The 24,173-nt window shown below is 63.7% G+C and overlaps 12 protein-coding genes across 12 annotated transcripts; 6 read left to right on the top strand and 6 right to left on the bottom strand.

Moving 5' to 3' along the window:
• Positions 1-106: 106 nt before the first annotated feature.
• On the top strand, positions 107-1,001 carry LOC62_03G003567 (uncharacterized protein). The gene is made up of 3 exons (XM_062770102.1): positions 107-211; positions 319-466; positions 605-1,001. The coding sequence occupies exons 1-3, from the start codon at positions 196-198 to the stop codon at positions 930-932; spliced, it is 492 nt and encodes a 163-aa protein (XP_062626086.1). The 5' UTR covers positions 107-195; the 3' UTR covers positions 933-1,001.
• Positions 1,002-1,065: 64 nt separating this feature from the next.
• On the bottom strand, positions 1,066-3,202 carry sit1_0 (Siderophore iron transporter 1). The gene is made up of 6 exons (XM_062770101.1): positions 2,997-3,202; positions 2,942-2,951; positions 2,613-2,890; positions 2,511-2,577; positions 1,602-2,477; positions 1,066-1,531 (listed from the first exon to the last, which is right to left on the bottom strand). Exons 1-6 carry the CDS (start codon positions 3,193-3,195, stop codon positions 1,150-1,152), a joined length of 1,812 nt encoding a protein of 603 aa, XP_062626085.1. The 5' UTR covers positions 3,196-3,202; the 3' UTR covers positions 1,066-1,149.
• A 667-nt stretch (positions 3,203-3,869) lies between these two features.
• fer8_0 (Fe-regulated protein 8) lies at positions 3,870-5,307 on the top strand. Its single transcript, XM_062770100.1, has 3 exons — positions 3,870-4,012; positions 4,056-5,062; positions 5,102-5,307. The coding sequence occupies exons 1-3, from the start codon at positions 3,874-3,876 to the stop codon at positions 5,219-5,221; spliced, it is 1,266 nt and encodes a 421-aa protein (XP_062626084.1). The 5' UTR covers positions 3,870-3,873; the 3' UTR covers positions 5,222-5,307.
• On the bottom strand, positions 5,297-6,616 carry SPBC725.01 (Aspartate aminotransferase, mitochondrial). Its single transcript, XM_062770099.1, has 2 exons — positions 6,505-6,616; positions 5,297-6,463 (listed from the first exon to the last, which is right to left on the bottom strand). Exons 1-2 carry the CDS (start codon positions 6,602-6,604, stop codon positions 5,310-5,312), a joined length of 1,254 nt encoding a protein of 417 aa, XP_062626083.1. The 5' UTR covers positions 6,605-6,616; the 3' UTR covers positions 5,297-5,309.
• A 174-nt stretch (positions 6,617-6,790) lies between these two features.
• On the bottom strand, positions 6,791-8,667 carry mtr_3 (N amino acid transport system protein; the record flags this gene model as incomplete). The annotated part of the gene is made up of 5 exons (XM_062770098.1): positions 6,791-7,321; positions 7,372-7,763; positions 7,814-8,005; positions 8,064-8,325; positions 8,365-8,667. The coding sequence occupies 5 exons, from the start codon at positions 8,665-8,667 to the stop codon at positions 6,902-6,904; spliced, it is 1,569 nt and encodes a 522-aa protein (XP_062626082.1). The 3' UTR covers positions 6,791-6,901.
• Positions 8,668-9,007: 340 nt separating this feature from the next.
• Positions 9,008-9,515, bottom strand: LOC62_03G003562 (uncharacterized protein; the record flags this gene model as incomplete). Its single annotated transcript, XM_062770097.1, has 4 exons — positions 9,008-9,052; positions 9,092-9,215; positions 9,267-9,344; positions 9,436-9,515. The coding sequence occupies 4 exons, from the start codon at positions 9,513-9,515 to the stop codon at positions 9,008-9,010; spliced, it is 327 nt and encodes a 108-aa protein (XP_062626081.1).
• Positions 9,516-9,923: 408 nt separating this feature from the next.
• moxY_0 (FAD-binding monooxygenase moxY) lies at positions 9,924-14,780 on the top strand (the record flags this gene model as incomplete). The annotated part of the gene is made up of 17 exons (XM_062770096.1): positions 9,924-9,979; positions 10,012-10,715; positions 10,756-10,940; positions 10,987-11,151; positions 11,190-11,854; positions 12,535-12,780; positions 12,826-13,062; positions 13,114-13,282; positions 13,314-13,413; positions 13,449-13,470; positions 13,508-13,545; positions 13,581-13,583; positions 13,619-13,749; positions 13,792-14,021; positions 14,070-14,130; positions 14,166-14,330; positions 14,367-14,780. 17 exons carry the CDS (start codon positions 9,924-9,926, stop codon positions 14,778-14,780), a joined length of 3,591 nt encoding a protein of 1,196 aa, XP_062626080.1.
• Positions 14,363-16,720, bottom strand: hapE (4-hydroxyacetophenone monooxygenase; the record flags this gene model as incomplete). Its single annotated transcript, XM_062770095.1, has 6 exons — positions 14,363-14,414; positions 14,829-15,054; positions 15,101-15,664; positions 15,709-16,314; positions 16,366-16,546; positions 16,604-16,720. The coding sequence occupies 6 exons, from the start codon at positions 16,718-16,720 to the stop codon at positions 14,363-14,365; spliced, it is 1,746 nt and encodes a 581-aa protein (XP_062626079.1).
• Positions 16,721-17,365: 645 nt separating this feature from the next.
• LOC62_03G003558 (uncharacterized protein) lies at positions 17,366-18,840 on the bottom strand (the record flags this gene model as incomplete). The annotated part of the gene is made up of 6 exons (XM_062770093.1): positions 17,366-17,454; positions 17,495-17,509; positions 17,544-17,910; positions 17,953-18,260; positions 18,299-18,748; positions 18,835-18,840. The coding sequence occupies 4 exons, from the start codon at positions 18,838-18,840 to the stop codon at positions 17,871-17,873; spliced, it is 804 nt and encodes a 267-aa protein (XP_062626077.1). The 3' UTR covers positions 17,366-17,454; positions 17,495-17,509; positions 17,544-17,870.
• On the top strand, positions 17,400-17,674 carry LOC62_03G003559 (uncharacterized protein; the record flags this gene model as incomplete). Its single annotated transcript, XM_062770094.1, has 3 exons — positions 17,400-17,454; positions 17,495-17,511; positions 17,549-17,674. 3 exons carry the CDS (start codon positions 17,400-17,402, stop codon positions 17,672-17,674), a joined length of 198 nt encoding a protein of 65 aa, XP_062626078.1.
• Positions 18,841-20,757: 1,917 nt separating the features above from the next.
• Positions 20,758-22,426, top strand: aldA_3 (Aldehyde dehydrogenase; the record flags this gene model as incomplete). The annotated part of the gene is made up of 5 exons (XM_062770092.1): positions 20,758-20,837; positions 20,872-21,056; positions 21,100-21,337; positions 21,374-21,599; positions 21,635-22,426. The coding sequence occupies 5 exons, from the start codon at positions 20,758-20,760 to the stop codon at positions 22,424-22,426; spliced, it is 1,521 nt and encodes a 506-aa protein (XP_062626076.1).
• Positions 22,427-23,028: 602 nt separating this feature from the next.
• On the top strand, positions 23,029-24,016 carry LOC62_03G003556 (uncharacterized protein; the record flags this gene model as incomplete). Its single annotated transcript, XM_062770091.1, has 2 exons — positions 23,029-23,919; positions 23,957-24,016. The coding sequence occupies 2 exons, from the start codon at positions 23,029-23,031 to the stop codon at positions 24,014-24,016; spliced, it is 951 nt and encodes a 316-aa protein (XP_062626075.1).
• Positions 24,017-24,173: the final 157 nt, after the last annotated feature.

The following is a 24,173-nucleotide window of genomic DNA, read 5'->3' as shown; positions in this document are numbered from 1 at the left end:
CTACCACAGAGCAGCCTCTAGCATGCTCCATGGCGCGCGGCCAAGCATGCGTCGTCGCCGGATGCTTCCCACTGGCTGGCTACCGCTGACCCCCGCTGACTGCTGACCGCCCCCCGCTGGACGTGCATAAAGGCCGTGCGGCATGGCGTTTTCCCCCCCAGCATCTCAACAAACTCGTCTCTCACATCTAGCAAAATGGCCCCCGTTCACGGTGAGTAGTGTGTGTGTGGGCGGTCTCGTGCCAGGCATGAGACATGGCTAGCCTCCAACTAGCTGGGGTCGCCGAGCTCGCGCTGACGCGCTCGCGCTCGCTCGCAGCCACCGCCCACTTCACCGGCACGCTCCAGCAGCCCGAGCCTCTCAAGACCTCGCAGCCGTTCAACGACGAGATCAAGGTCGTCCTCCTCCACGCCGAGCGCCAGTTCAAGGGCGACGTCGAGGGCTTCGCCGTCGCGGAGTACGTTAGGTGAGTAAGACGCTCCGGGGCCTGTGACGTCGGCTTGGCGGCAGTCGCCGCCGGCCGGACTCGGCCAGCCGATCCCTTGGCGCTGTGCTGCCGGCGCCGGTCCCATCCGTGCACATCCAATACTGACGCTCGTTCCAGCACCCACCACGCCGACAACCCATTCGACTCGACCTTTGCCGGCCAGACCATCTTTGACGGCGCCGTCTTCGGCAAGAAGGGCTCGTTTGCCGCCCAGGCCACGGGCCGCACCGTCGAGGGCACGATCCACGTCGAGTGGAAGATCATCCCCGAGACGGCGACCGGCGAGCTGCGCGGCATCCGCGGCCACGGCGGATACTCGTGGAACTACGCCGCCCACGTCTACCCCGACGGCCTGGCCAACACGTCCGACCTTGACGCGCTCGCCAACGCCGCCAAGCCCCACGTCGTTGAGACCAAGTGGGTGTTTGAGGGCCTCGACTTCTGAGCGAGCGAGCGAGCACGCCGCCGACTCGACTGATAGATCATGTCATGTATGATGGGTAGCAGCAGTACACTCTGGCGTGGTGCTAGCCCGAGGCGGTGCTGACTAGGGTGCCGGCGACGTGGTACCCAACTAACGGCGCATACTGTAAGATGCATAGCGGGATGGCCACCCTGACTACTAAAGCCTGCCTTGACCCTGCCCTACCCAACTAGGTCCACTAGGCCTTGACCACCTTGGCCTTCTCATCGACGCTCGCCTCGTCCGAGTCGCTGCGCTCGGCCTCGTCGTTGGTCTGCTTGTCCCCCAGGCGAGGGTTGTCGAGGCCGAAAGTAAACCCGAACAGGATGACCGCGACACAGATACCCGCAATGCAGATGTAGCGCTGCACGTCGCGGTACGCGCCGTCGACGGCCCCGCGCTCCGGCGTGCCGACCTTGTACTGCGCGATAAACTTGATCGGGTTGCCGTACACGCTGAGCGCGAGCTTGTCGGCGTTGGGGATGCCCGCGCGCTCGAGCCCCGCTTGCAGCTTGCGCGGCATCAGGTTGGTCCAGATGCCGCCTGCCATTGCCGAGCCGATGGCCGCGCCGACCTGGAAGCTGCGCGGGGGCGTTAGCTGATGCTCGCTGAGGTGCTCGGTCTGATTGACGCCGCCACGCCCCCACTCACCAAGCGTTGAACATGGCCGTCACGATGGCCATGTTGTCGTGCTGCACCACGGCCTGGAGCGCCGTCGTGGCAGGGTACTGGATCAGCGCGTTCGCCACGCCCAGCACGACCTCGCCGCCGACGAGGCCGGCAAAGTCGGAGACAGAGTGCCCGCCGCGGTAGCGGATAAGCAGGCCGAACGCAACAATGTACAGCACCGCGCCGGCGATGATGAAGGGCTTGAGCTGGCGGAAGTGGCGCACGGCAAAGCCGACCATGATGCCGACGATGGTCGAGACGAACGACGTGATGTTGCGCACGCGCGTCGCCGCCTCGACGCTCTTGCCGAATGCGACGACCAGGGTGAAGTAGAGGTACGAGCCCTGCGTCGAGCTGGAGGCGATGGAGAAGAGCGCGATGGCCAGCCCGCACAGGATGTGCCGGTTCTTGAGCAGCTTCTTGGGCAGCATGGGGTGCTTGGCGAACTTGGCCTCCCAGATGATGAAACCCGGGAGGGTGGTCGTCAGGCCGACGATAAGCGGCGCAAGCACCGGCGCAGTGCGCCACTTGGCTGCGTTCCCACCGCCGAGGGTGAGGGGGACGAGGATGAGCGCCAGGCTGCTAGCAATGAGTACGAGGCCGATAAAGTCGACCTTGATGAGCAGGTCGAGCCAGTTGGCAGGCGACGCAAGCAGCTGCGGCGTGGAGCGGATGCCCTCGAGTCGGCCCTGGCGCTTGGCGCGCAGCAGGCCAAGCAGCAGCGGCACGAACACCAGCGAGGTCGTGAACGGGTCGATGATGGCTGGGATGCCGAAGCCCCAGCGCCAGGTGGTGGTGTTCATCAGGCTCTGCGCGACGTTGCCCGAAACCCAGGTGTTGATGAGGAACGGGACGGAGCTGGGTGTGAGCGCTGTCAAACGTCGTACTCACGGCGCGTGCAGGAAGATGAGGCGCGAGCGCATCGACGAAAAGTCGGACGCGACGGCAAAGATGAGCACTGTCGTCAGCCTAACCGTGCCACAGACGACGCACTGTTCTGCCCTCCAAAGCCGAAAGTGTAGATCACAAAGCCGGCAATATAGCTCCCAAAGTTCTGCGCGGCGGCACACACGACCGTGCCGAGGAGGAAGAAGAGCGTAGAGATGAAGAGCACGAACGGGCGTCCGACGTGGTCGCACAGCTTGGCGTACACTGGTTGACTTGCAGCACCGATACACGCGCGGATGACGGCGAGCGTGGCAGTCTGCCCGGCGACATTCCACTCGGACACGGCGAACGCTTGGAACGTGGGGCGCGTCATGCCGTCGAGGCTGTGACCAGGTCAGTCGCGGCGTGCATGTCGTGCATGCGCCTATGCCTACCCGCGGTAGTCTGGCGGTGTTAGCTCGGCCTACACCCCAAGTTGGTGGCACGCACAGCAGAAGAGGAACAGCGCGAGCCAGAAGAACCACCGCTCCCACGTCTTCCACACGGCCGCGACGGCCTCGATGCGCGCCACGCCGGGCGCGGTCGCGTCGCGCGGAGCGGGGGGCACGAGCTCGGCGTCGGCGTCGAAGCTGGCAGCGGCGGGCGGGTGCGTCTTCTCGTCGTCAGTCTTGGCGGGGGGTGGTGCCATTTTGGTGCTTGAACTTTGTGGGAACGGACCTGGCATGAAAGAGCTTGGGATTTATGCGCCGTCATGCCGGGACACATCGGACAGCGCACAGCGGCGAGGTGGTGAGAAAACCGCGCTGGTGCCACGACTGCCGGCCGACGTGATGACCCGTTGGCGAGTCGCGCGAAGACTAGTACGATGAACAGAGGCCACGCTACTCGGCTCCCCGATGCCAAGGCCAGTGCGAGTGGCATGGACTCGGTGAAACACGAGTCAGTGCCACTGCCGCCAAGGAGGACACGAGGACAGGAGGAGAGCGACCCGACGGCTACTCGAGGGTCCGTCGTCGAGGACGACGGGTGTGCCGACCCGCAGCAGAGGCAGCCAGATAATCCGATTCCCTTCGCCATCGGCTTCGGCCCAGGGCCAGCGGGCCACAGCTGCATTCCTCCGGCAACATACATACTTGGCGCGCTGGGGTTCGGACCTCGGCCGAGGGATGTGATGGCGGTGGTGGTTCGGCGCCGCGGATTATCAGATAAGAACATCGGCCGAAGCGGTCGGGACGGGATTTCTTGGCGCGGCGCGTCGCCGCCGGAGCGCTAATCGTCGTTGACTTGTGGTGCATCGGCCCACCTCGCAAACGCGATATAGGCAGCACGCGGAGGGGTGCTGCTGGCCCGCCCACATGCATACACCATGACAATCGACACACAGCCGAAAACCGTCGTCGTCCTCGGCGTGGCGTATGGCGGCGTCGGCGCGCTGGCAACGCTCGCAAAGCTCCTGCCACCGGGGTGGCGCGTGCTCGGCATCGAGCGGAGCACGCACGCGCATCGTGAGTCACCAAGGCCGCTTCGCATGCCTAACCCCCGCGACAGACGTGTACGTCTTCCCGCGCTTCTCGGTGCTGCCCGCACACGCTCCGCGCGCGCTCGTGCCGCTCGTGAATGCGGTGTACGGCGGGCGCGTGACCCCCGGCCCGGAGATCAGTCCCAAGGGGGTTGTGGCAGCCGAGGCGAACGACGGACGGCACGAGCTCGTGCGCGGCCTCGTGACTTCCCTCACTGCGACCAGCGTGACGTACGCCCTGCCGATTAACGGGGAGTACCCCGCGGACCTGAGCACTGCCGAGACACGGACCGTCGAGTTCGAGTACGCTATCTACGCGCTCGGTGGGGTCCTCTCCGCGCCTAGCGACGCGTGGGGTCGCGGCGAGCGCGACGTTGTCGCCGGTCGTGGCGGCAAACCGGGCGCTGTGTCATTCTTGAAGAGCATCAACGACAAGATTTGCGCCGCGCGCCGCGTGCTCGTCGTCGGTGGTGGCGCGCTCGGTATCCAGTTCGCGAGCGACATCAAGGCTACGCACAATGACAAGGAGGTCACGCTGCTCCATTCGCGGGAGCGGTTGCTGCCGCTGTACCACCAGGCGACGCACGACGCCGTAGTGGACAAGCTCGGCAAGCTCGGCGTCAAGACGGTCTTGGGCGAGCGGGTCACCTCGTGGCCGGACCGCCCGCTCGACGTCGACGGGGAGGACAAGGTCGTGGTCACGGACAAGGGGAGCACACTCACCGCCGACCTAGTGCTGGTGTGTACCGGCTCCAAGCCGAACACTGCGCTGTTCGCCGGCGTCGACCCCGCGGCCATCCTGCCCAACGGCCTGATCCATGTCGGGCCGACGCTGCAGGTGGCCAACACGGAGTGGTTTGCGATAGGCGACGCGGCAGACTCGGAGGGGATCTTCGCCGGACACGAGAGCTACGCGCAGGGCTCGTGTGCCGCACGTAACATCCTGCGCCTGATCGAGGTGCGCGAGGGGCGGAGTGCGACTCCGTTGGAGGAGTACAAGGCTGGTCCGGTGCGCATCAAGGTGTCCCTGGGTATTGTGAGTGCTGGCTTGTGTGGGGCACAGCTGACGAGGCAGAACGAGTATGTCGTTGGTACCGCCGATGGCGCGACCACTCACGACGACGGGCCGGAGGACATACACGCCAAGTTGATGTGGTCGTTGTTTGGGGTCGAGGACAAGGGGGACGAGGAGTAGGCTGGGCTGGGGGTCAATGAGAGGCTTGAACCGGCGAGAAGAACGAGCAGCAGTACACGACCCAACAATGTATCCATGACTCTCTACTCTACTTTACTTGCTCGACGGCGTCCCGAATCGCCTCGCACAGCCGGCGGACATTCCCCTCATTCACGCCAGTCAAGCTCACCCTGCCCGATTCAGCGAGGTATACGTGCCGCTCTCGTCGCAGCCAGAGCGCCTGCGGCCGCGAGAGGCCAGAGAACCAGAACATGCCAATCTGGGTGGTCACATGGTCCCAGTTATCGTCGGCCGGCGCGCGCAGCTCGCGCAAGTTAGCCTGTATGGCCGCGCGCATCGTCCGCAGGCGAGTCGACATGGTGACCAGGTCCTCGCGCCACTGGGCGTACAGCCCGGGGTCGGAGAGCACGGCAGTGACCAGCTCGGCGCCGTACCGCGCCGGCGTGGTGTACTCCTTTCTCGCGATCCACGCGATCTGGCCCTCGATGCGTGCGACGACGGCGGCAGGCTCGGCAATGCCGTGCACGACGACGTGGATCGCGCCCGCGCGTTCCCCGTACAAGCCCATGCTCTTCGAGAAGGACTGGCAGAGGACTCCTGGGAGGGCGAGCTCGTCAAGCAGCAGCCGGATGGCGTGCGCGTCGGCGTCGAGGTCGCCGCTCGCGAAGCCCTGGTACGCCGAGTCGACGACTGGGATGTGCCCGCGGTCTCGGAGGACAGATGCAACGTCGCTCCACTGCGCGGGGGTGAGGTCGCATCCTGTGGGGTTATGCGCGCACGCGTGCAGCACGACGATGGAGCCGGCCGGCGCCGCGCGCAGGTCGGCGAGCAGCGCATCGAAGGCGATACTGCGCGCCTGCGGGTCGTAGTACGCGTAGTCGCGCACCGCAAAGCCGGCAGCCTCGAACATGACCCGATGGTTCGACCAGCTCGGGTCGGGGACGTACACCAGGCTGTTAGGGTAGAGGGTATGCAGGAACGCAGCGGCGAGGTGCACCGCGCCGCTGCCGCTGATGGTCTGCAACGAGGCCACGCGGCCTTCAGCCAGCACGCGCGAGCCCGCGCCGAACGCGACCTCGGCAGAGAGGCGGCGGAAGGCGGCATGTCCGAACCGGTGGAGATACTCGTGTCCCGGCGGGTGTTGGGCGAGCTTGGCCTCGGCCCCACGCACAGAGGGCAGGATCCATGGGCTGCCGGTGTTGTCCTTGTAGGCCCCTTGGCCTAGGTTGATCTTGTCGGGGTCTGGGGTCAGTCAGCGATGGCGTGGGAAGGGCGGAGCGTACTCGGGTCAGCGTTGTACGCTTCCGTTAGGGCGAAGATCGCGTCTGCGATGGGTTCGGGCGTGTTGGCGAAGGCCACGGGCGGCGATGATGGGGCGGCCATGATGGTTTGTGCAGAGAGGGAGGTGTGATGGGCATTGTCGGCACGCCGGGCCGCTTAAGAATAGAGTCGGCCACGGCCATGTCCGAGCCGAGTCGAGGTGCATGTCTCGCTTGGTTGCCGATGTGAGTCACGTAAGAGCGGCCACTCGTCCGACCGTGGCAGGAGAGGTGGGGGGACTGCCTGCGTCGTGCTCGGCTCTGACGACGACTGCATCCATTCAAGCACAACTTGTTTACAACGATCTATTGAAGATTCTCACAGCCAGCCCCACGCCGACCCACGCCGCCCCCCCCACACCTACTGCACCGAGTTCGAGTTGTCGGCACACCCCCAAGGCTTGGAGTGGGACGCGTTGGCCTTGATGTCGAGCACGGCGGCATAAGTGCCCGCGACGAGGATGAAGCAGCCGATGGTGGTGACGCTCATGGCCCAGGCCAGCTTGGCGCGGCGCAGCACCGTCTTCTTCTCGGGGGCCACGGAGCGCCAGTTGTCATACCACCACATGACGCCGAAGGGGATGATGCCGACAATGGGGCACAGCAGCGCGCCGATGAGCGACACGAGGCTGCCGAAGATGGGAATCGCCGACGCGATGATGTACTCTGCCACTGTGCACCCGAGCGTGCAGCCCAGCCAGGTGAGCCAGTGCGTCGGCGTGTTGGTGTTGAGGTGGCGCGAGCCGTGGAGGATGCGCACGAAGAGCGACTTGGCTGCGAGCTGCGGGCGGGGTCAGCTGAGCCGTTAAGGCTGACATGCTGGCAACTCACATGCGAGTAGATGGCCAGCGTGACGATCATGCCCGGCAGACCGAGCCCGTAGCAGACGCGCTTCATGAGCACGCCGGCGCTCCCGAGCGCAGGGATTGCGACGTACTGCCCGCAGTAGTAGTACACGACGGTCCCGATGGTCACGTACGTGCACCACACGAACACCTGCGTCGTGTACATGGCGCGGTCGTACATCCGGAAGTCGCGCATCTCGGACACGAAGCCGAAGAAGGTCGGCGGGTTGTTGGTCGCGAAGATGAAGGCCGCGATGGCGCTCATGGTCTGCGTGAAGGTCGCGTGGCGGGTAGTGTGGAACTCCTTCTCCCACGGCCCCGTCTTCGGCGCGGCGGAGGGGCGGGACTGGACCGTAACGGCGATCGTGAGGGTGAGGACTGGGGTGGTGTCAGTGGTGCGTGCGGCTGGTGCGGTCGAGGCCACTCACTCGCCGCCATGATGGTCACCATGCCCACCCAGCCGAGCCACGCCATCTTGCCGAGCGTGCGCACGCTGCTGGCCAAGAACCCGATGACGGCGGCGACGGCGATGAAGACGGCCGTGCATGCGCCGTGAAGGGACACGGCGTTGAGCGCCGTGGCAATTGTGACAATCGAAGAGCCACAGCAGAAGACCATATCTGGGGCGAGGGGGGTCAGCTTGCCCCCAGTCGACCTCGACGACAGACGACCACTCACAGACCAAAAACGCAATCGCGAAGAACTCGTACCCCACCCTCCCGCCAATGACCCGGCCCGCGTCCGAGATCGAGTACACCTCGGGATGGTTGCGCTTGAACTGCCCCAGCACGGCGTTGCTCCACGTGATGATGACCATCACGGCCGTGAGGTAGATGAGGCCCGGGATGAGGCCGACGACCTGCAGCGAGAACGGGATGCCGAGGACACCGATGCCGATCGTCGCTTTGCACATGAGGATGGTGGTGCCGGCCCATCCCACCTGGGGGAGTTAGTGGAGCAGGGAGGGCAAGGCACTCACGTTGCGGTAGTTTGGCCCGCTGTCCTCGTGGATCTCGCCAAACACCGCGTCGACGACCTCGACGTCGCTCGCGTAGACAACCTTGACTTGGCTGTCGCCCTTCTCCATCTTGCTGTCGGTGTCGTAGGAGCCCATCGTGCGTGAGCGGGACGAGGTGGGGGTGGGCCTCGCCGCCTTATATCTCTGCAAGAGTTGCTCGTGACCCCGTGTATCCGGACCTTGAGATAGTGGTGGGACAACAAGTATCCCGAGGACAACATCCTCGCCGCTGTGTGTGTGGGGGAGGCTGGGGTCCGCCGGCATTGTCACTTCGGTTCGGCATTGTCGTGTGCCGCGCGCGGCCCAGCAAGCCACACGATACGCGGTGGGCAGGCAGCCGCCGCGCCAGAGCCGACTACTCGCGGCATAGCCGAAGGTAGCCGCTGCATACCTCGTGCTTCACGTGGGATAACGCATCCAGCATGCCAGCAGCTGATGAAGCAGTCGTGTGGGGAGGGGACGCTGGCGCACCGAGGTCGAGAAAGCAGCAGGCCACCTCACGGCCTGCTTAGGATCAAAGCTACGGCGATTGGAAGACACGCTCAGACAAGCAGACTCAAACGCCGTACACCTGCATAGCATATCTACAACCCCACAGCCCGTATCACTTGCCCCAGCTGCTCGTGTTGATAAGAAGCACAGTACACCCCTGAAGCAGGCGTCAGCATCACCCTTGAGAGTGACCCACCTCTGGCCCGGCCTCCATCGGGCCATGCACCTGCCCCGGCGGGCGGCACGCATACTCTCCCTCGCCGACCCAGCGGTTGAGCGTCTCGTCAAAGATGCGGCCCTTGAGCACGAGGACTTCTTCCCTGCGCGCGCGGTGTCAGCGGCCGCCCCGGGTTCTTGGGCTCCCTGCGCACCAGTACGTGTGCGAGTGCGCGCCGGCCTTCCAGCCCGGCGCGTACGTCTGCATGCGGGTCACGTTCTCCGTGTCCTTGCTGTGGGTTAGTGCCATGTGGGGGTGGTACTCCTCACTCGAAGTTGAGCACGCTGGGACGGTCAGATACTGTGCCTCAAGCCGCGACCCACCGGTCCGTGATCAGCCCGTCGAGGAGCTTTTCTCCCTCGACCTGCTCGGCGGGGTGGAAGTTGGACATGGTCTTGGGCATGGCGGCAAGTGTGTGTGCGGTGAGGTCAACAGTGCGTGTTGTCCGATAACCACTGCCCCAGACGAGTTATGTACAACTGCTGGCCGTGTGAGAGTGTCAAGAGGCACCTCGGCATTGTGAGGTCAGCTGAGCTGCGACAATGCCGATGTCCCGACTGCTGTTGTTGTTACAATCCCGGTGTCCCGAGTTGGCTTCACGGGCGCTCATGCTTTCTTTGCGCTGGCATCCGTCAGCAGACCATGCTGCATTGCAGAGGGTCGGGTTAAGAGATAGGCACTTGGCGCAGTGGAATCCCGATGCCGAAGGGTGGCCGGGTGATGGTGCTGGCGTTGACTGCCCCGTGCCGAACCACGCCGGCCTATACATAACCTGCCCTCTGGCTGGTGCTCGCTTGAGCCCCAAGCAACAATGGCAGCAACTCAAGGCGTGTCCATCACCGTCGCGAACGGGTCATACAAGAAGCCGTAAGTCGACTGCTGGACTGTTCTGACCCCAGCGCGCACCTCGACTTCTCGTGGGCGCCAGAGCTGTACGAGCACCCGATCCGTGAGGCGCGGCACGTCAAGATCATCTGCATCGGCGCGGGCTTCAGCGGGCTCTGCGCCGCGATCCACTTCCAGGACAACCTCGACAACTACGACCTGACAATCTACGAGCGGCAGGACGATGTCGGCGGAGTATGGCACCAGAACACTTACCCCGGCGTGGCGTGCGACGTGCCCGCGCACGCGTACCAGTTCAGCTTTGCCGAGAAGACGGACTGGTCGGCGTACTATGCGCCCGGGGCCGAGATTGCGGGATACCTGCGTAACGTCGCCGAGAGCTACGGGCTGAGGAAGTACATCCGCCTATCGCACTCTGTGCAGTGGGCGCGGTGGGACGGCGCGCGGGACAAGTGGGTTGTGTGTGTGCGCGACGACAAGACGGGTGCAGTGGTGGAGGACGAGGCCGACTTTGTGGTGTTCGCCACGGGCCTGCTGTCCAAGCCGCTGTGGCCGAGGGATATCCCGGGCAGGGAGACCTACGCCGGCAAGCTCGTCCACTCGGGCGACTGGAAGGCGGCCGGCATCGACACCGACCCCGCCTGGAGCTGGGAGGACAAGCGCGTCGGCGTCATCGGCATGGGCGCGAGCGGGGTGCAGCTCGTCCCCGCGCTCCAGCGGCAGGCGAAGCGCGTCGTCAACTTTGGCCGGAGCAAGCGTGCGTGAATGCCCGCAGGCGTGTTGTGCTCACGCCGCAGTGTGGCTGTCGGCGGGGTGGGGATCCAGGATGCTCCAGCAGCTCCAGGACCCAGACAAGCCGCTCCAGAGCAACTATCACTTTACCGACGCGGATATCGCCCAGTTCCGTAACCCAGAGGTGTACCGCCTCTTCCGGGCCGCGATCGAGGAGGACCTCGGGTCCACGCACGAGCTGACGCTGCGGGTGAGCTACAGTGCTGTCTTTGCGATCACGCTGACGCCGGCACCAGAACCACCCGCTGCAAGACGTCTTCGCGACCAAGTTTACCCAGATACTACGGCAGAAGACGGCCGCCAAGCCCAAGGTCGGGGACGCCATCCTGCCCGACTTCCCAGTCGGGTGTAAGCGCTTGACGCCTGGGCCGGGGTATCTCGAGGCCCTGTGCCAGGACAATGTGGGTGGGATGCGCGGCGGATCGAACTGACAGCCCAGTGCGACCTTGTCACGGAGCGCATTGAATGCTTCACGCCGAGCGGCATCCGCACCGCCGACGGCGTGGAGCACGAGCTCGACGTCGTCGTCTGCGCGACGGGCTTCGACGTGTCCTTCCGGCCCGCGTTCCCAATCTACGGGCTGGACGGCAACAACATGCAGGACGTGTGGGCCAAGGAGGCGCGGACGTATCTCGGGCTGTTCGCCGCCGAGCTGCCCAACAGTTTCAACCTCCTCACGACGCAGAGCGCCGTCGGGTCCGGGAGCTTGCTCGTCGTCGCGGAGCAGCAGTGCGCGTACATGACCAAGGCGATCGCCAAGTGCCAGCGGGACGGGTACGGCTCGTTCGTGACCAAGCGCCGCGCCGTGGACGACTTTATCGCCTTCACAGACGACTACTTTGCCCGTACGGTGCTGACCACCAACTGCAAGAGCTGGTACAAGGATGGCAACGGCATCATCCGCGCCATCTGGCCCGGCTCGGGCTCGCACAGCTTTGTCGCGCTCCAGCACCCCCGGTGGGAGGACTTTGAGTGGGAGAGGGTCAAAGCTAGGGGCATGAAGCATAGTATGAGCTGGCTGGGGAACGGCACCGCGCCGCAGGTCGATGGGGGCGAGGTGCATCTCAAGATGAGGGAGTTTTACAAGGTGAGCGAGGGAGGGGGGTTGGGGCCAGCTGACGCCGCAGACACATGTCATGTTCTAGACTGGGGTAGCTTGGGTCGCGTTGTAGTGCAATACAGATGCCAGATGCAGTCAATCCTTATCGCCACAGCCGAGCGCGTCGAGTTGGGCATGCAGTCTGCGCATCGTATACGATAGCTCGTGCAGCCACATGCCCTCCCGATGGGGTTGGTGGCTATCGCGGTTGCCGGCTGGGAAGGGTCAGCTGATAAGCCGCCCTCGTTCCTCGCCACTCGGCATTGCACCCTCCCCCCACAATTCCGAACGAACACAGACACCTCTTGGCCCAGCTGGTATCGACGACACTGACACTGACACTGCACTGTCTCACCCCTCACCATGCCGCCAGAGCCGAAGCGCCAGCGCGTCACGCAGGCGTGCAAGGCGTGCCGCGACTCCAAGCTGCGGTGCGACCTCGGCGCCGACGCGCGCGCGCCAAAGGACCCGCCGTGCGAGCGCTGTCTGCGCACTGGGCGGACGTGCGATTTCGTGGGCAGCCATCTGAGGTGCAAGCCGCGCAAGATGACTAGGAGGGCGAGTGTCGCCGCTAGCGCGAGTGGGCCGAGTACCGCCCGCCTGGGGATGAGCTCGACGACGTTGATGCGCGAGGCCGGCTCGTCGGCAAAGTGAGTCGGCCCCGAACCACGGGCGCTGATACCAGGACATCGCCCACCGCGCCCGCCCACCGCATCCCCTTCGCTGCGCCGCAAGAGTTTCTCGAGACGCCCGCCGACGCGCTCCGCATCCTCGTCGCCGCCGTCGAGGAGCAGGACCAGCGCGGCAGCTCGCCGAGCCCGTCGACGCCGCCGCGTGCGCGCGATAGCCCGCCGACGAGGGTATGGAGTCGCTGGGGCCCGGTGCGGGACGGGCTACTGACCACCGATGAGGCGAACGTGCTCCTAGCGTTGTATGTTGCCTTGCCTTGCCTGGCCGCACGTACTCACGCTCGCAGCTACCACGCCCACCTCGCGCCCGTGTACCCCGTCGTCCCGATACGCCTGTTCGAGCCCGAGCACTTCCCGCTGCTGCTCCAGGAGCCGATCCTCCTCGCGGCGATATGCCTCGTCGCGAGCCGCTTCCATGACCTCGGACCTAGCTTTGATGTCTCCGAGCCGGCGCGCTCGCGCGTCGTGCAGGGCAAGCTCGTGGGCTGGGTCATCGCGCGGCTGGGGTACCTCACCATGGGGGAGTGAGTCGGCGCAGCAGCGCGCGAAACAAGGAACAAGCTGACGCCCACCAGTCCGACCTTCACCACCATCGGCACGGTCGAAGGCCTGCTCGTGCTCTCCGAGTGGCCGCCGCGCGCGCCTGTACTCCGCGATCCGGCGAGCACGTCGTCGTCGACGACCCGCTCCCCGCCCAGCGCGACAAAGACGTTTGACGACCTGTCCTGGAAGTTGACGGGCTTGGTTAGTGTGTTTTGGGGCACGCTGACCCCAGGCGGTGCGTATCGCGCAGGAGCTCAGCCTGCACGACGAGACGACGTACAAGGACTCTGTCGTGGCTTGGGCCGGGCGGCGGAGGCTCGATGCATGGCTGTGTACGTGTACGTTCGGGCTGGCGAGCTGACACCAGACTGCCTCTCGGCCGATCGACAGTGCGTGTGACGGTGTAGGCTACAGTACTGACCCCAGCGTGTCTGTCCGCCTAGGTCGCGTGTCCCTCATCCAAGGTACGTCGTGTGTGCGATCTCTCGCTGACACGCAGCTAGTGAGCTCCCTACTCCATGCCGCCGCTAACGCCAGAAATGTCCACGGCATGGTGGGAAGGCGTCAACAGCCTCATGTACCCTTCTGTCCCTCTGTCGAGCAACAACGTCTTCGAGACGCAAGACACGTCGTGGAAGGAGTCACAGGCGACATCCGAGATCACTCACGTACGTCGGCACCCACCTGATGCCTGCCACTAACCATCCCAGCTCATCGGCTTCCTCCAAGAACTGCTCTACTACTCGCCCAACCTGACGACCGACCTAATCCGCACGCGCCGCTTCGAGCCCATCCTGCACCGGCTCAAGCCCGAGCTGGACAGCCTGAGCCAGTTGTTGACAGGCATGGCGGACTACGACGTGCTCGACGAGTCGCAGCCGGGCATGGAGGCTGAGGAGCTGCGCGAGATCCGGATGCGTATCGAGGTCGACTATGTCAGGTGGGTGGCGAGGCAGGCAGCCATGTGCGGTGTGGCTGACGGCGACAGGCTGTACGCCAATGCCATCGGGATGCGCGCTGCGCATGCTCGCTTGACGCACCGGTTCAACGTGGGTTGTGCGTGTGGGAGGGTCGCTCACCCCAGAACCCCGAGCGAAGCCCGCTATTCGCGACCAGCATCCTCCGCTGGGCCGAGGGCCCGTTCATCCTCGAGGCAGTGACGGCCGCAATCTCCCTCCTCCGCTGCGGCGTTGCACTGCATAAGCGACACGTACTGCGCTACTGCCCCGGCCGCACGTTCCTCCGCATGGTGGGTGTTGCTACGCCTGGTACCCACTAACATCAGATGTTTGCGTCCGTCTTCCTCATGAAGGCCATGTCGTTCGGTGCGATGCTGCAGGAAGTCGTCGACGTCGTCGAGCTCCAGTGGTCGCTGATCGGGGCGTTCCGCTCCGCGGCAGTCGACGACGACCACCTCGTCGCGCAGCTCGCGTCCCTCCTCTCCCGGCTGCTCGCGCAAACGCGTCCCACCGCCGACGGTGAGCAGCCCGCCGCACAGGACGAGGGAACGCCGCCACTCGACCCGCTCGCGTTCCTCGACTTTGACCTCACCGCGATCGGCGGGCTGCACATGGCCGCCGCGTTTGGCGATACCGGCAGCGGGGGCGACGACGCGTTCCACAACATCATCGGATGTAACCCCAACGGCCTCGTGTCCGTAATCGAGGGGGTGCTGGCCGGCGGCCTGCACCTTCCATAGGAGCTCCAAGATGCATAACTATAACGTGCCTGCTGCAGGCCAACAAACTGCTTGAGGAACCCCGTGTCCTCCTTGGCAATGCGCACCAGCGCAGGCCAGTTGTACCATGCTGCGCCGAGCACCGCGCCCGTGACAGCTGTCTGCAGCAGCCGTGTGTTGCGGCGCTTGGCAGCGACGTCGACGCGCTCGAGGCGTGTCTTGCCGTCGCGTTCGACGGCGCGCACGGCCTTCCAGTCGGCCCACTTGGTCCAGCTCTGGTGCCACCAGAGTTGCACTGTGGGTGTCAGCTTGCATAGGACCATTCGCAACGGGCAACTCACACCCAACATCAGGATTCGGCACCGTGACGTGCCCATCCTCTGTGCGCCACCAGTTGGCCGTCAGCTGGCTGGCCGGCGCGGACGTCGCAAGCTGGGCCTGCACGCTGGCGTTGTGGGCCTTGAACGCGTCCACCGTGGGCTGGAGGGACGACAGGCCGTAGTCTACGATCTCGCGCACGATGCGGCCGATGGCTGCCGAGTTGACGCCGAGTGTGAAGCCCCAGCTGCCCGAGATTGCGTTGGGGCCAATGACGATAAAGTAGTTGGGGAACCCGGGGACCGCGATGCCCGCGGCGTAAGCCTGCGGGCCGCCCAGCTCGTCCCAGAGCTGCCGCAGCTCGACCCCGTTCTCGCCGTATACGCCCTGCGAGAGCCCGAGGCCCGTGTGCGACACGTCCGAGCCCGTCGCGTAGATGATGATGTCGTGCTCGCGCAGCACGCCGTCCGACGTCTCGATGCCGCCCGGCCGCACGGCGGCAATGGGCGTGCCGACCAGCTCGACGTTGGGCTTGTGCAGCGTGTCGAGCCAGCCGTAGTCGAGCGCGATGCGCTTGACGCCTAGCGCTGCGGGGTGTTAGCTCGACAAGGGTGACGGGGAAGCTACGCACGATACTTCGGCTTAAGCACCTCGTAGTACTCTGCCGGCGCCTTCTCCTTGAGGTACGCCAGCAGCAGCTTGGTCTGCCTGTCGCGCTTCGCCTGCGTCGTCTTGCCGAGCGTGTCGACGCTCCACTCGACGTCGTGCAGGTAGAGGTAGTACAGGCGTGAGATGCGCTCGGCGAACGGCACCCAGCGGTACACCCACTTGTCGAACGCGGTGTACGCGTACTGCTCCTTGGGGATGAAGTAGCCCCCGGAACGGATGTACTGCGTCACTGTCGTGCCGGGGAGCTCGGAGAGGCCGGGGATGAACTGGACCCCCGAGGACCCGTTGCCCACCACGGCGATGCGCTTGCCCTCAAAGGTGATGTTCTTGGTGCGCACGCTCTCCTCCCACTCGAGGCTGTGGAAGTAGGTGCCTGCGAAGCTCTCCACGCCTGGGAAGGCGGGGATGCGGGGCTTGGCTAGCGGCCCAGCGGCAGACACGAGCACCTCGGCCTCGAGCTTGAGCTTGTTGCCGGTGTTGCTCGCCACGAGGATGGTGTGCGTCTGCGTCGTCTCGGACCAGCTCGAGCCCAGGAACTCGGAGTTGAAGAGGAACGCGTCGGTGAGCTCTTGGGTCGAGGTCAGCGTTTGCCACCCGCAGCAACTGCCGCTGCACCCACCATGCTTCTTGACCAGGCCGAGCCAGTACGCCAGCACTTCGGGCTGGGACGCGAACAGCTCGTTCCAGTCAGGCTTGAGGTCAGAGAACAGCTGGTACAGGTGGATCGGGACGTCGACGCTGCACCCGGGCCAGGTCGAGTCACGCCATGTGCCGCCGGGCGACGACTTCTTCTCGATGATCTGGCGAGGGTGAGGGTGAGCTCACAAGCCGCGCAGCTGAACGCGGCGCCGACTCACGGTCAAGGCGACCTTATCTTCCAGCTCCTGGCGCAGGCGGATACCCGTCGCGATACCGCTGATGCCGCCGCCGACGACGACGACGCGGATGGGCTTGGACTTGTCAAAGCGGGGCATGGTGTTCTACGGGCGGGCCGGCCAGTGCACGACCATTGCAGCTCTTATACCTCGCCGACCTCATCGATGCATGTGCTCGCCGTAGTCTTCAAGGCGGCCGTTTACGGCGCAGACGGACACCATTCTGCTGTCAGTTGTCGTCAGGCATAAGTCAAGTGTCGTGCTGCGAGGTTGTTTGTGCGTCATTTTTGTACGGGGTTCGGCTACTTCGCCAACTTGGCACAGACAACGACATGTCGCCGCGTCGAGAGAGCAACAGCCAACGAGATAGCGTATATAGCAACTGCGGCAGGGGCGCGGCGCGATCCCAAGCATGTGGACGGGCATGTGCAGCTCGGCAGATCGGCGGATCGACGGCGTACATGCGAGGGATGCTGCTCGCGTGGGCTGAGGTGCCAGTGGATAACAAGGTTTAGTAGTCGATGCAACCCTCGCCTCGTCGACACTCCCTTCCCGGTCCAGAAACGTGCCTCGATAAGCCATGCCGGCATCCACATGGGCCGCCTTCTGTCAGGTGGCCCCGCTCGGTTTCATTGAGCTGGTGCTGCAGCAGCAGCATTCGGAACAACTGGTGTTCGTAAACAAATGGGCAAGACGTCATGCGTGGGAGGGGGAGATCTAACCACAATGTTTGCCGCCCGTCAACTCATCACCCACTCACTCTCCATCACTCATCACCATGTGCCATCGAACAACGTGCCCAAACGACGGCAAGCCGACGTGGTGGGGGTGTGGTGGGTGCTTGTTCTGTGGTGCACTGCTGACGGACCTCAGGCCATCACATTGAATCTGTGCGCCTTGCGTTGCTGCCGCTCGTGCTGACCTCAGGCGCTCAAGGACGTGCCCGAGCAAGACCGGTGTCAGTGCGAGCACGAGTCGATCCCCTACCTCCCCTTCATGAAGCGCGTCAAGGCCAAGCCTGCTGACAAGGCGGGAGAGGTCGAGGCCAAGTGATATTCATACGACCTATGAATGTGGATGTGTATGTGGATGTGTATGATGGGCGCGGCGCTTGTGGATGTGACACCACCTATTCGGTGGCCATGCTACCTCTCTCTATGTCTACAGTTGCTGTTTATACACGTTGTGGGGTGGATACTACACAGTGATGGGCGCGCTGTCTCGCGCGATGCAGATGCAAATGAATAGCTCAAGGCGTCGGCTGCTTCTTCCAGAGCTTCTGGCTGACACTGGATGGTTAGCGGTGTGCACTTGCACAGCCCATCACTCACGGGCACGATAGGAGCTCCTCGAGCATGCCCATGATCTTGCCCTGCAGCGCGTCGTACATGGTGTTGGCGGAGGACTGGCCGTTGTTGTGCGCCTGGAAGAGGGGATAGCGCACCACGATCTGTGTGCGGGCGAGTCCCTCATCGACAAGGCGGTATGTGGTCTTGAACTCGTACTCGGGGCCGGAGGGGACTGTCCACGCCTGCAGCTGGGTTGCGCGGCCGAGGATGCTGTCGAGGTGCTGGGACACGGTTGCAGTCTCGGCCTCGGTGAGCTCCAAGTTCTCCTCACGCCAAAGGGTGATCGTGTACTGCGTGTCAACGAGATGAACTCCACGAGGCAACTTACTTGGGCGTAGAACTCGAGGGGCGGGAGCTCTGGAAGAGGAGCAGGTGGGATGGGCGGAGTGTCGAGCCGGATCACGCCTGGCACTGCTCCGCTAGTCTCGGACGGCGTACCCAGGTTCTCCTCGTCGGCAGCCTGAGGCGAGTGAAGGTGGACGAGCTCGGGAGTGTCCTCTGGTGGCTCGTTACCGCTGGCAACACTTGCAGCCGCCCTCGTCGCCGTTTGTCCGCGCGTCATCGTCATGTCGCCAAGGTCGAGCCCAATGGCATAGCCCTCTCGCGCGGCGGCGGTGAGCTTGTCGACGAGGACCACGGCAGTCGACTTGCTGCGAGATCTTCCAGAGTGCTTTGAAGATGCCGGAGACGAGGGGGCGGCAGAGGGCTTGGAGGGTGCCTTTGCTGCCGACGACGACGACGCGAGAGAGCGCTTGGAAGACACTGAGGCTGCTGGTGACTGGGCAACAGCGACAGTGACAGAAGAGCGACGACGGCTACGGGTTGAAGGGGTGGAACGACGGCTGAGCGCAGATCCAACCCCACCACCATGGTTATCGTGTGAGCTGTGAGCGGCGGCCACGGCGGCGGCGGCGACTTGTTGTGAAGAAGATGAAGGATCGATCTGTGCAGCGGGAGGAGGAGCACAAGGGCCAGAAGGGGTCGATGCAAAATCGACGTTGGTAGTGGGAGGCGCGGGAGAGTCGATTCGCAATGGTGGCGTCGAGAGGCTGAAGAGGCGTTCTTTGGTCCCTGTTCCCATTGTTTCAATCTGCGGCTCGTCCTCCTCGTGGTGGTCCTCGGGGCAAGCTTGCTCCTCGGCAGTAGGCTAACCTTGTTAGTTCGGAGCATGCAATCAAGGACAATGGGGGGGGGCCTGGGGAGCTGCGACTCACCTCAATGTTTTCCGGATCATCATCCTCAGGGTCATGCAACCCATACTCCCAGTTTCTGAGGGTGCATGTCGCCTCGAGCCCCTGCTCCCGACATTGGTAACATACCCCCCATCTGCCCTTTCTCCTGGCCATTCTCGCGCCGTCATGCGTCATGTCCACCGAGAGGTTGCACTTGGTCCCTCGCTCCTGGCACGAGTCGCATCCTGGGTGGCTCCTGCAGGGGTGGGGTTAGCTAGTGCCCGCGGGGAGTCCCTCCGACGTGCTCACTCAAAGACATTGTGAAACTGGCCCATGGGGGCGTGGTGCACGCCCATGCTGGCCACGTCGGCAATAACACGCTCACTCGGAGTCAAAGTGGAGCGGCGGCGGGCCTTGTGTAGCGCCTGGGTGATATCGATCTTTGGCGGCGGCATGGTGGGCGTGGGTTGGATGATGATGACAAGAGAGAGAGACTACAGTTGACAGCACAGGCTATAAAGGATGGCCGCGGTGCGTGCGGCGAGGCATTGTTTGTGGCTCTGTGCTGTGTGCGAGGTGGTCTATGCGCTCGAGACGACGCGTGGTGGTGGCAAAGGAGGGCGCGGCGGCGCGCGCCGCCGCTGTCGGTGTCGGTGTGTGGCTCGGCGTCACCAAAGCATATGTCATTGTGCGCGGTGGGCTTGGCCACATGCACCAACCACGCGGCCCACGCAATAATGAATGCATGGCGGAACTGTGCCGTTGGCCCGTTGGAAGCGAATGGAGCCCCTTCCGAGGGGAACGGATGCCGTAAGCCCTTGCTCGGTAGCATCTGATCGTGCTGCGTTTTGCATTTCCGAGCTCAACGCCAGGTTTGATCGTGCATTCAATAGACCAAAGACGCCGCACTCAGATCCAACAAGAGCTTGGACACGTGAAAGGCTAGGCAGGATCCTTTTGTTAGGCAAGGAAGGAAACCGGAGCAGCAGGTCGTTGCAGAGTTAACGGTGGAGCAGCGTCGGTCTGACGAGATCATGGCACCCACCTCACATCACAATGCCCACACCACCGTTCAACGTCACGGCCCACCAGATCGTGTACCAGCAGCAGACAAGATTCCATCTTGGGGAAGCTGGGACAGGACAGGACAAGGAGGCTCGTATTGCCGCTTCTTGTCCCTCCAGATCCCTCCAGATCCCAGGTCAAGAGCCAACTCATCGGCGGGCCGACACCGCGAGTTCTCCTCACCCTCGGTCAGCTGTAGGCCACCTCAGATTACGTTTGACGGAGCCTCCACACGGTCTTTGCCCACTCGACTCGACTATCGTTATGTGCTTTAGACAACCAGTGACTTTGAACCCCGCAAACACCTCGGCAATCGCATCTACGCGCCGAGACATATCGTCGGCGTCCAAACTCTGGCCTCCGAGGACGCCAAGAGCAGTGTTGACGCGTTATCTGTCTGACATCGCTCTCCAGATGGTGGACGGGCTACATGGGGCTACATGGATCGGACATTGCCCGACAATGTGGGGTCTGAGGATGACTTAGTGCCGTCAAGCGACTGTATAAAGGCGTACCGTGATGCACAGGCTTCTGGACCAAACCACACACCATGACCATCGCCCAAAAGACCCACACCGAGCTGGCCGTCCCCGGCATCGGCAGCATCACGATCCCAGTCGGACTCTTCATGTAAGCCCTGTGACTTGACAGCGCTGATGCCCAGCGACAACGAATGGGTTCTCCCCGCCAACGGTGAAACCTTTGGCACAGTCAACCCCGCGACCGGCAAGCCGCTCGTCGACGTCGCCCACGCGTCGGCGGAGGACGTCGACCGCGCAGTCAAGTCTGCGCGCGAGGCGTTCCACACTCGCTGGGGACTGCGGGTTACTGGCGCCGAGCGCGGCCGGCGTGAGTCCCGCCTGGTCACCGTGGAGCTCGCTGACGAACCCAGTGCTCAACCGCCTCGCCGACCTGATCGAGCGCGACGCCAAGACTATCGCAGCCCTCGAGTCGCTCAACGCCGGCAAGGGCATCTCCAAGGCCACGAACGGTGATGTGGCCGGCACGGTGTCTACGCTGCGCTACTACGCTGGCCTGGCGGACAAGTTCTACGGGCAGACGATCAACCAGTTTGGCCCAGACGCCATCGCGTACACGCTCCACCAGCCGATCGGGGTCTGCGGCCAGATGTAGGTGGTGTGATTCGGCTGCGAGCTCACCCTCAGCATTCCGTGGAACTACCCGCTCATGATGTGGTCGTGGAAGGTCGCCCCTGCTCTGGCTGCGGGGTGCACCATCGTCATGAAGCCGTCCGAGCTGACGCCGCTCACCGCGCTGTACATGTGCGACCTGGTCAAGGAGGCTGGTATCCCCGCGGGTGTGATCAACACTGTGCCCGGTCTCGGCGCGACCACTGGCGAAGCCATCTCGCGGCACATGGACATTGACAAGGTGGGTACCGTGCGGTGTGAGCCGTCTGACGCCAGGTTGCCTTCACAGGCTCGGTCGCTACCGGCCGGCGTATCTCGGTCGCTGCCGCCGAGTCCAACCTCAAGAAGGTGACCCTCGAGCTGGGCGGCAAGTCGCCGTCGCTCGTCTTCCCCTCGGCCGACTTGGAGCAAGCCGCCGCCTGGACGGCCATGGGCATCTTCTGGAACTCGGGGCAGGACTGCTGTGCCTCGTCACGTATTTACGTCCACGAGAGCGTGTACGACGAGTTTGTGCGCCTTCTCAAGGCCAAAGCCGAGACGTGCGCAATCGGCCAGCCGAGCGACCCCGCGACGTCGTTCGGTCCCCTCATTTCCGCCGGGCAGAGGGACAAGGTGCTGTCATACATCCACTCGGCGCGTGACGAGGGCGCCAACATCATCACCGGTGGAGACAACTGGGGCACGGACGGGTTCTGGGTCCAGCCGACTGTTATCGGCGACGTGCATCAGGGCATGAAGGTCGTGCGCGAGGAGATCTTTGGCCCCGTCACTGCCGTCGGCGTGTTCAAGACCGAAGAGGAGGCGGTCAAGCTCGCAAACGACACGAGCTATGGCCTCGCCGGGGCCGTCTTCTCGAACGACGCGAGCCAGGTTGCGCGGGTCACGGGCGCCATTGACGCGGGCACCATCTGGGTCAACCAGTACTCGTCCGTCTCGGCCGGCGTGCCCTTTGGCGGGTTCAAGCAGTCTGGCATCGGGCGCGAGCTCGGCACGTACGGCATCGAGGCGTATACCCAGGTCAAGGCTGTCCACCAGAACATTGGACAGAAGATGGGATGGCCGTTCTAGGCGCAAAGCATCGTGTATGTGATGTAGGCGTGATGCATACAGCAGCGCAGTGATTGCCACGAGACTAAGTCGATGTTGCAACCCACCGCAAGCGCCGCGCCAGCGCGGCGTTTTCACCCAGCCAGCCAAACATCGCGTTCCACGTTTCCGGCCTCCATGCATGCATTTGCATGCATCTTTGAAGGCGATCCTGTAGATACTATATAGGACGACGTCTCTGCAAAAGAGCGGATGCATAGCGCTGATTTCCACAGTCGAGTCTGAAAAAAGCTTCCGTTGTTGGCGGTGAGGCGGTGGTGCACAGATCCGCGCCATGTGCCACTCGCACCTCGTCTGTCATCTTGTGTCGCGCCGTGTGTATGTGGATGAATGGCGTGGATGGCCAGCAGTAGCACAAAGGCGTCACTCGTCACTCCCGACGCACTCCCACCCGCCCAACCGTAAATTTGTGTACCGACAACCCCTTTACAACCACCCATTACCTCAACCACCCACCTTCTGCTTCACATCCACTCTCCCTCTCTCTCACGTCGCCTACGCTCTCCCGCCCACTTCACACCTCACCTTCTCTCTCCTGCTCCTTCCACGCTCCACACAACACCATGGACGCCATTTTCGACCAGATCCTCTCCCACTGCAGCTACCGCACCCTTCTCACCTTCCGGCTGGTGTCAAAGGCTGCGTGCGACCTGATCGACGACCACCTCCTGCGCCACGTCGCCGCACGCCAGAACCGCCAGAAGAACTGGTGTATTGGTCCCCCCACCTCTGACAAGACCCTGTCCGCCAGTATCGCCGTCCTCCCTCAAGCCCTCCATGCCGTCCACGTACTCGACACTGCCGGTATTGCGGTCCCTCGGCCCTTCTTTACCTGGTTCCCCCATGTCCACACTATCCGGAGGTGGTCGGGAACCATGGGTGTCGCGACCGAGTATCCCCCCATCATCCCCATGCTCGTGGACTATGCCGACATATCCCTCGCCCGACCGACCCCGATCGTCCTCATCCCGCAAGGTGTCAGGCTTCATGTTTTGCACGTCAAGTTTCCCCACACCAATTGGGAAACAGCGGAGACTGGCGTGTACGTCGGCGGCGAGTCTGCACAGGGGGAGATGGTCCTGGTGGTGTGGCCGTCTGGGATTCCCCCGTCCCCCCCAAGCGCAGAGCAAATGAAGACGACGCGACTCGAGGTCGCCGTCTCGTACCTTTCACTTGCCGCCCGCCAGCACGCCAAGGGGAGCAGGTACACCTTCGTCGGACTTGAGAGGGTTCACCCCGGACTTCTGGGTCAGAACAAGACACCCACCGTCGTCCCCCAGCAGCTATTCGACGTGATCAAACACACGATCAGGATGATCTACCGCATTCACATCAAGGACGACCGGATGGTCGACAACTTGATGACAAGGACGCGGCTGCTGACCCACAACCAATGGGCTCATGAGATGGGAAACGTCATTGGGACCGAGTGGGAGGATGACATAGTGTTCAATGTGAGTTGGTGGTAGAGGGTCGCTGCTGATGGCCTAGGACTGGCTACGGAAGAGCCAGGAGGTTGGCAGGGGATGCCAGGCCCGCCGGGGAAGGTGAATGAGAGCGCGGGTCAATCCTAGGGAGGCCGGGGTGGAGGGGGTGCAGCTACTAGACAGCACACCATCACTCGATAGATGCATCGTGTTGACTACGAGATGTGTGACGTGCAGCGCTGCTTGGAGCGGCAGCACGTGATGATAATGATCCTGATTCT

Source organism: Vanrija pseudolonga, chromosome 3 (assembly GCF_020906515.1).
Source record: "Vanrija pseudolonga chromosome 3, complete sequence".
In the NCBI taxonomy this organism is placed as follows: Eukaryota; Fungi; Basidiomycota; class Tremellomycetes; order Trichosporonales; family Trichosporonaceae; genus Vanrija; species Vanrija pseudolonga.
This window is presented reverse-complemented; position numbering and strand designations above follow the sequence as displayed.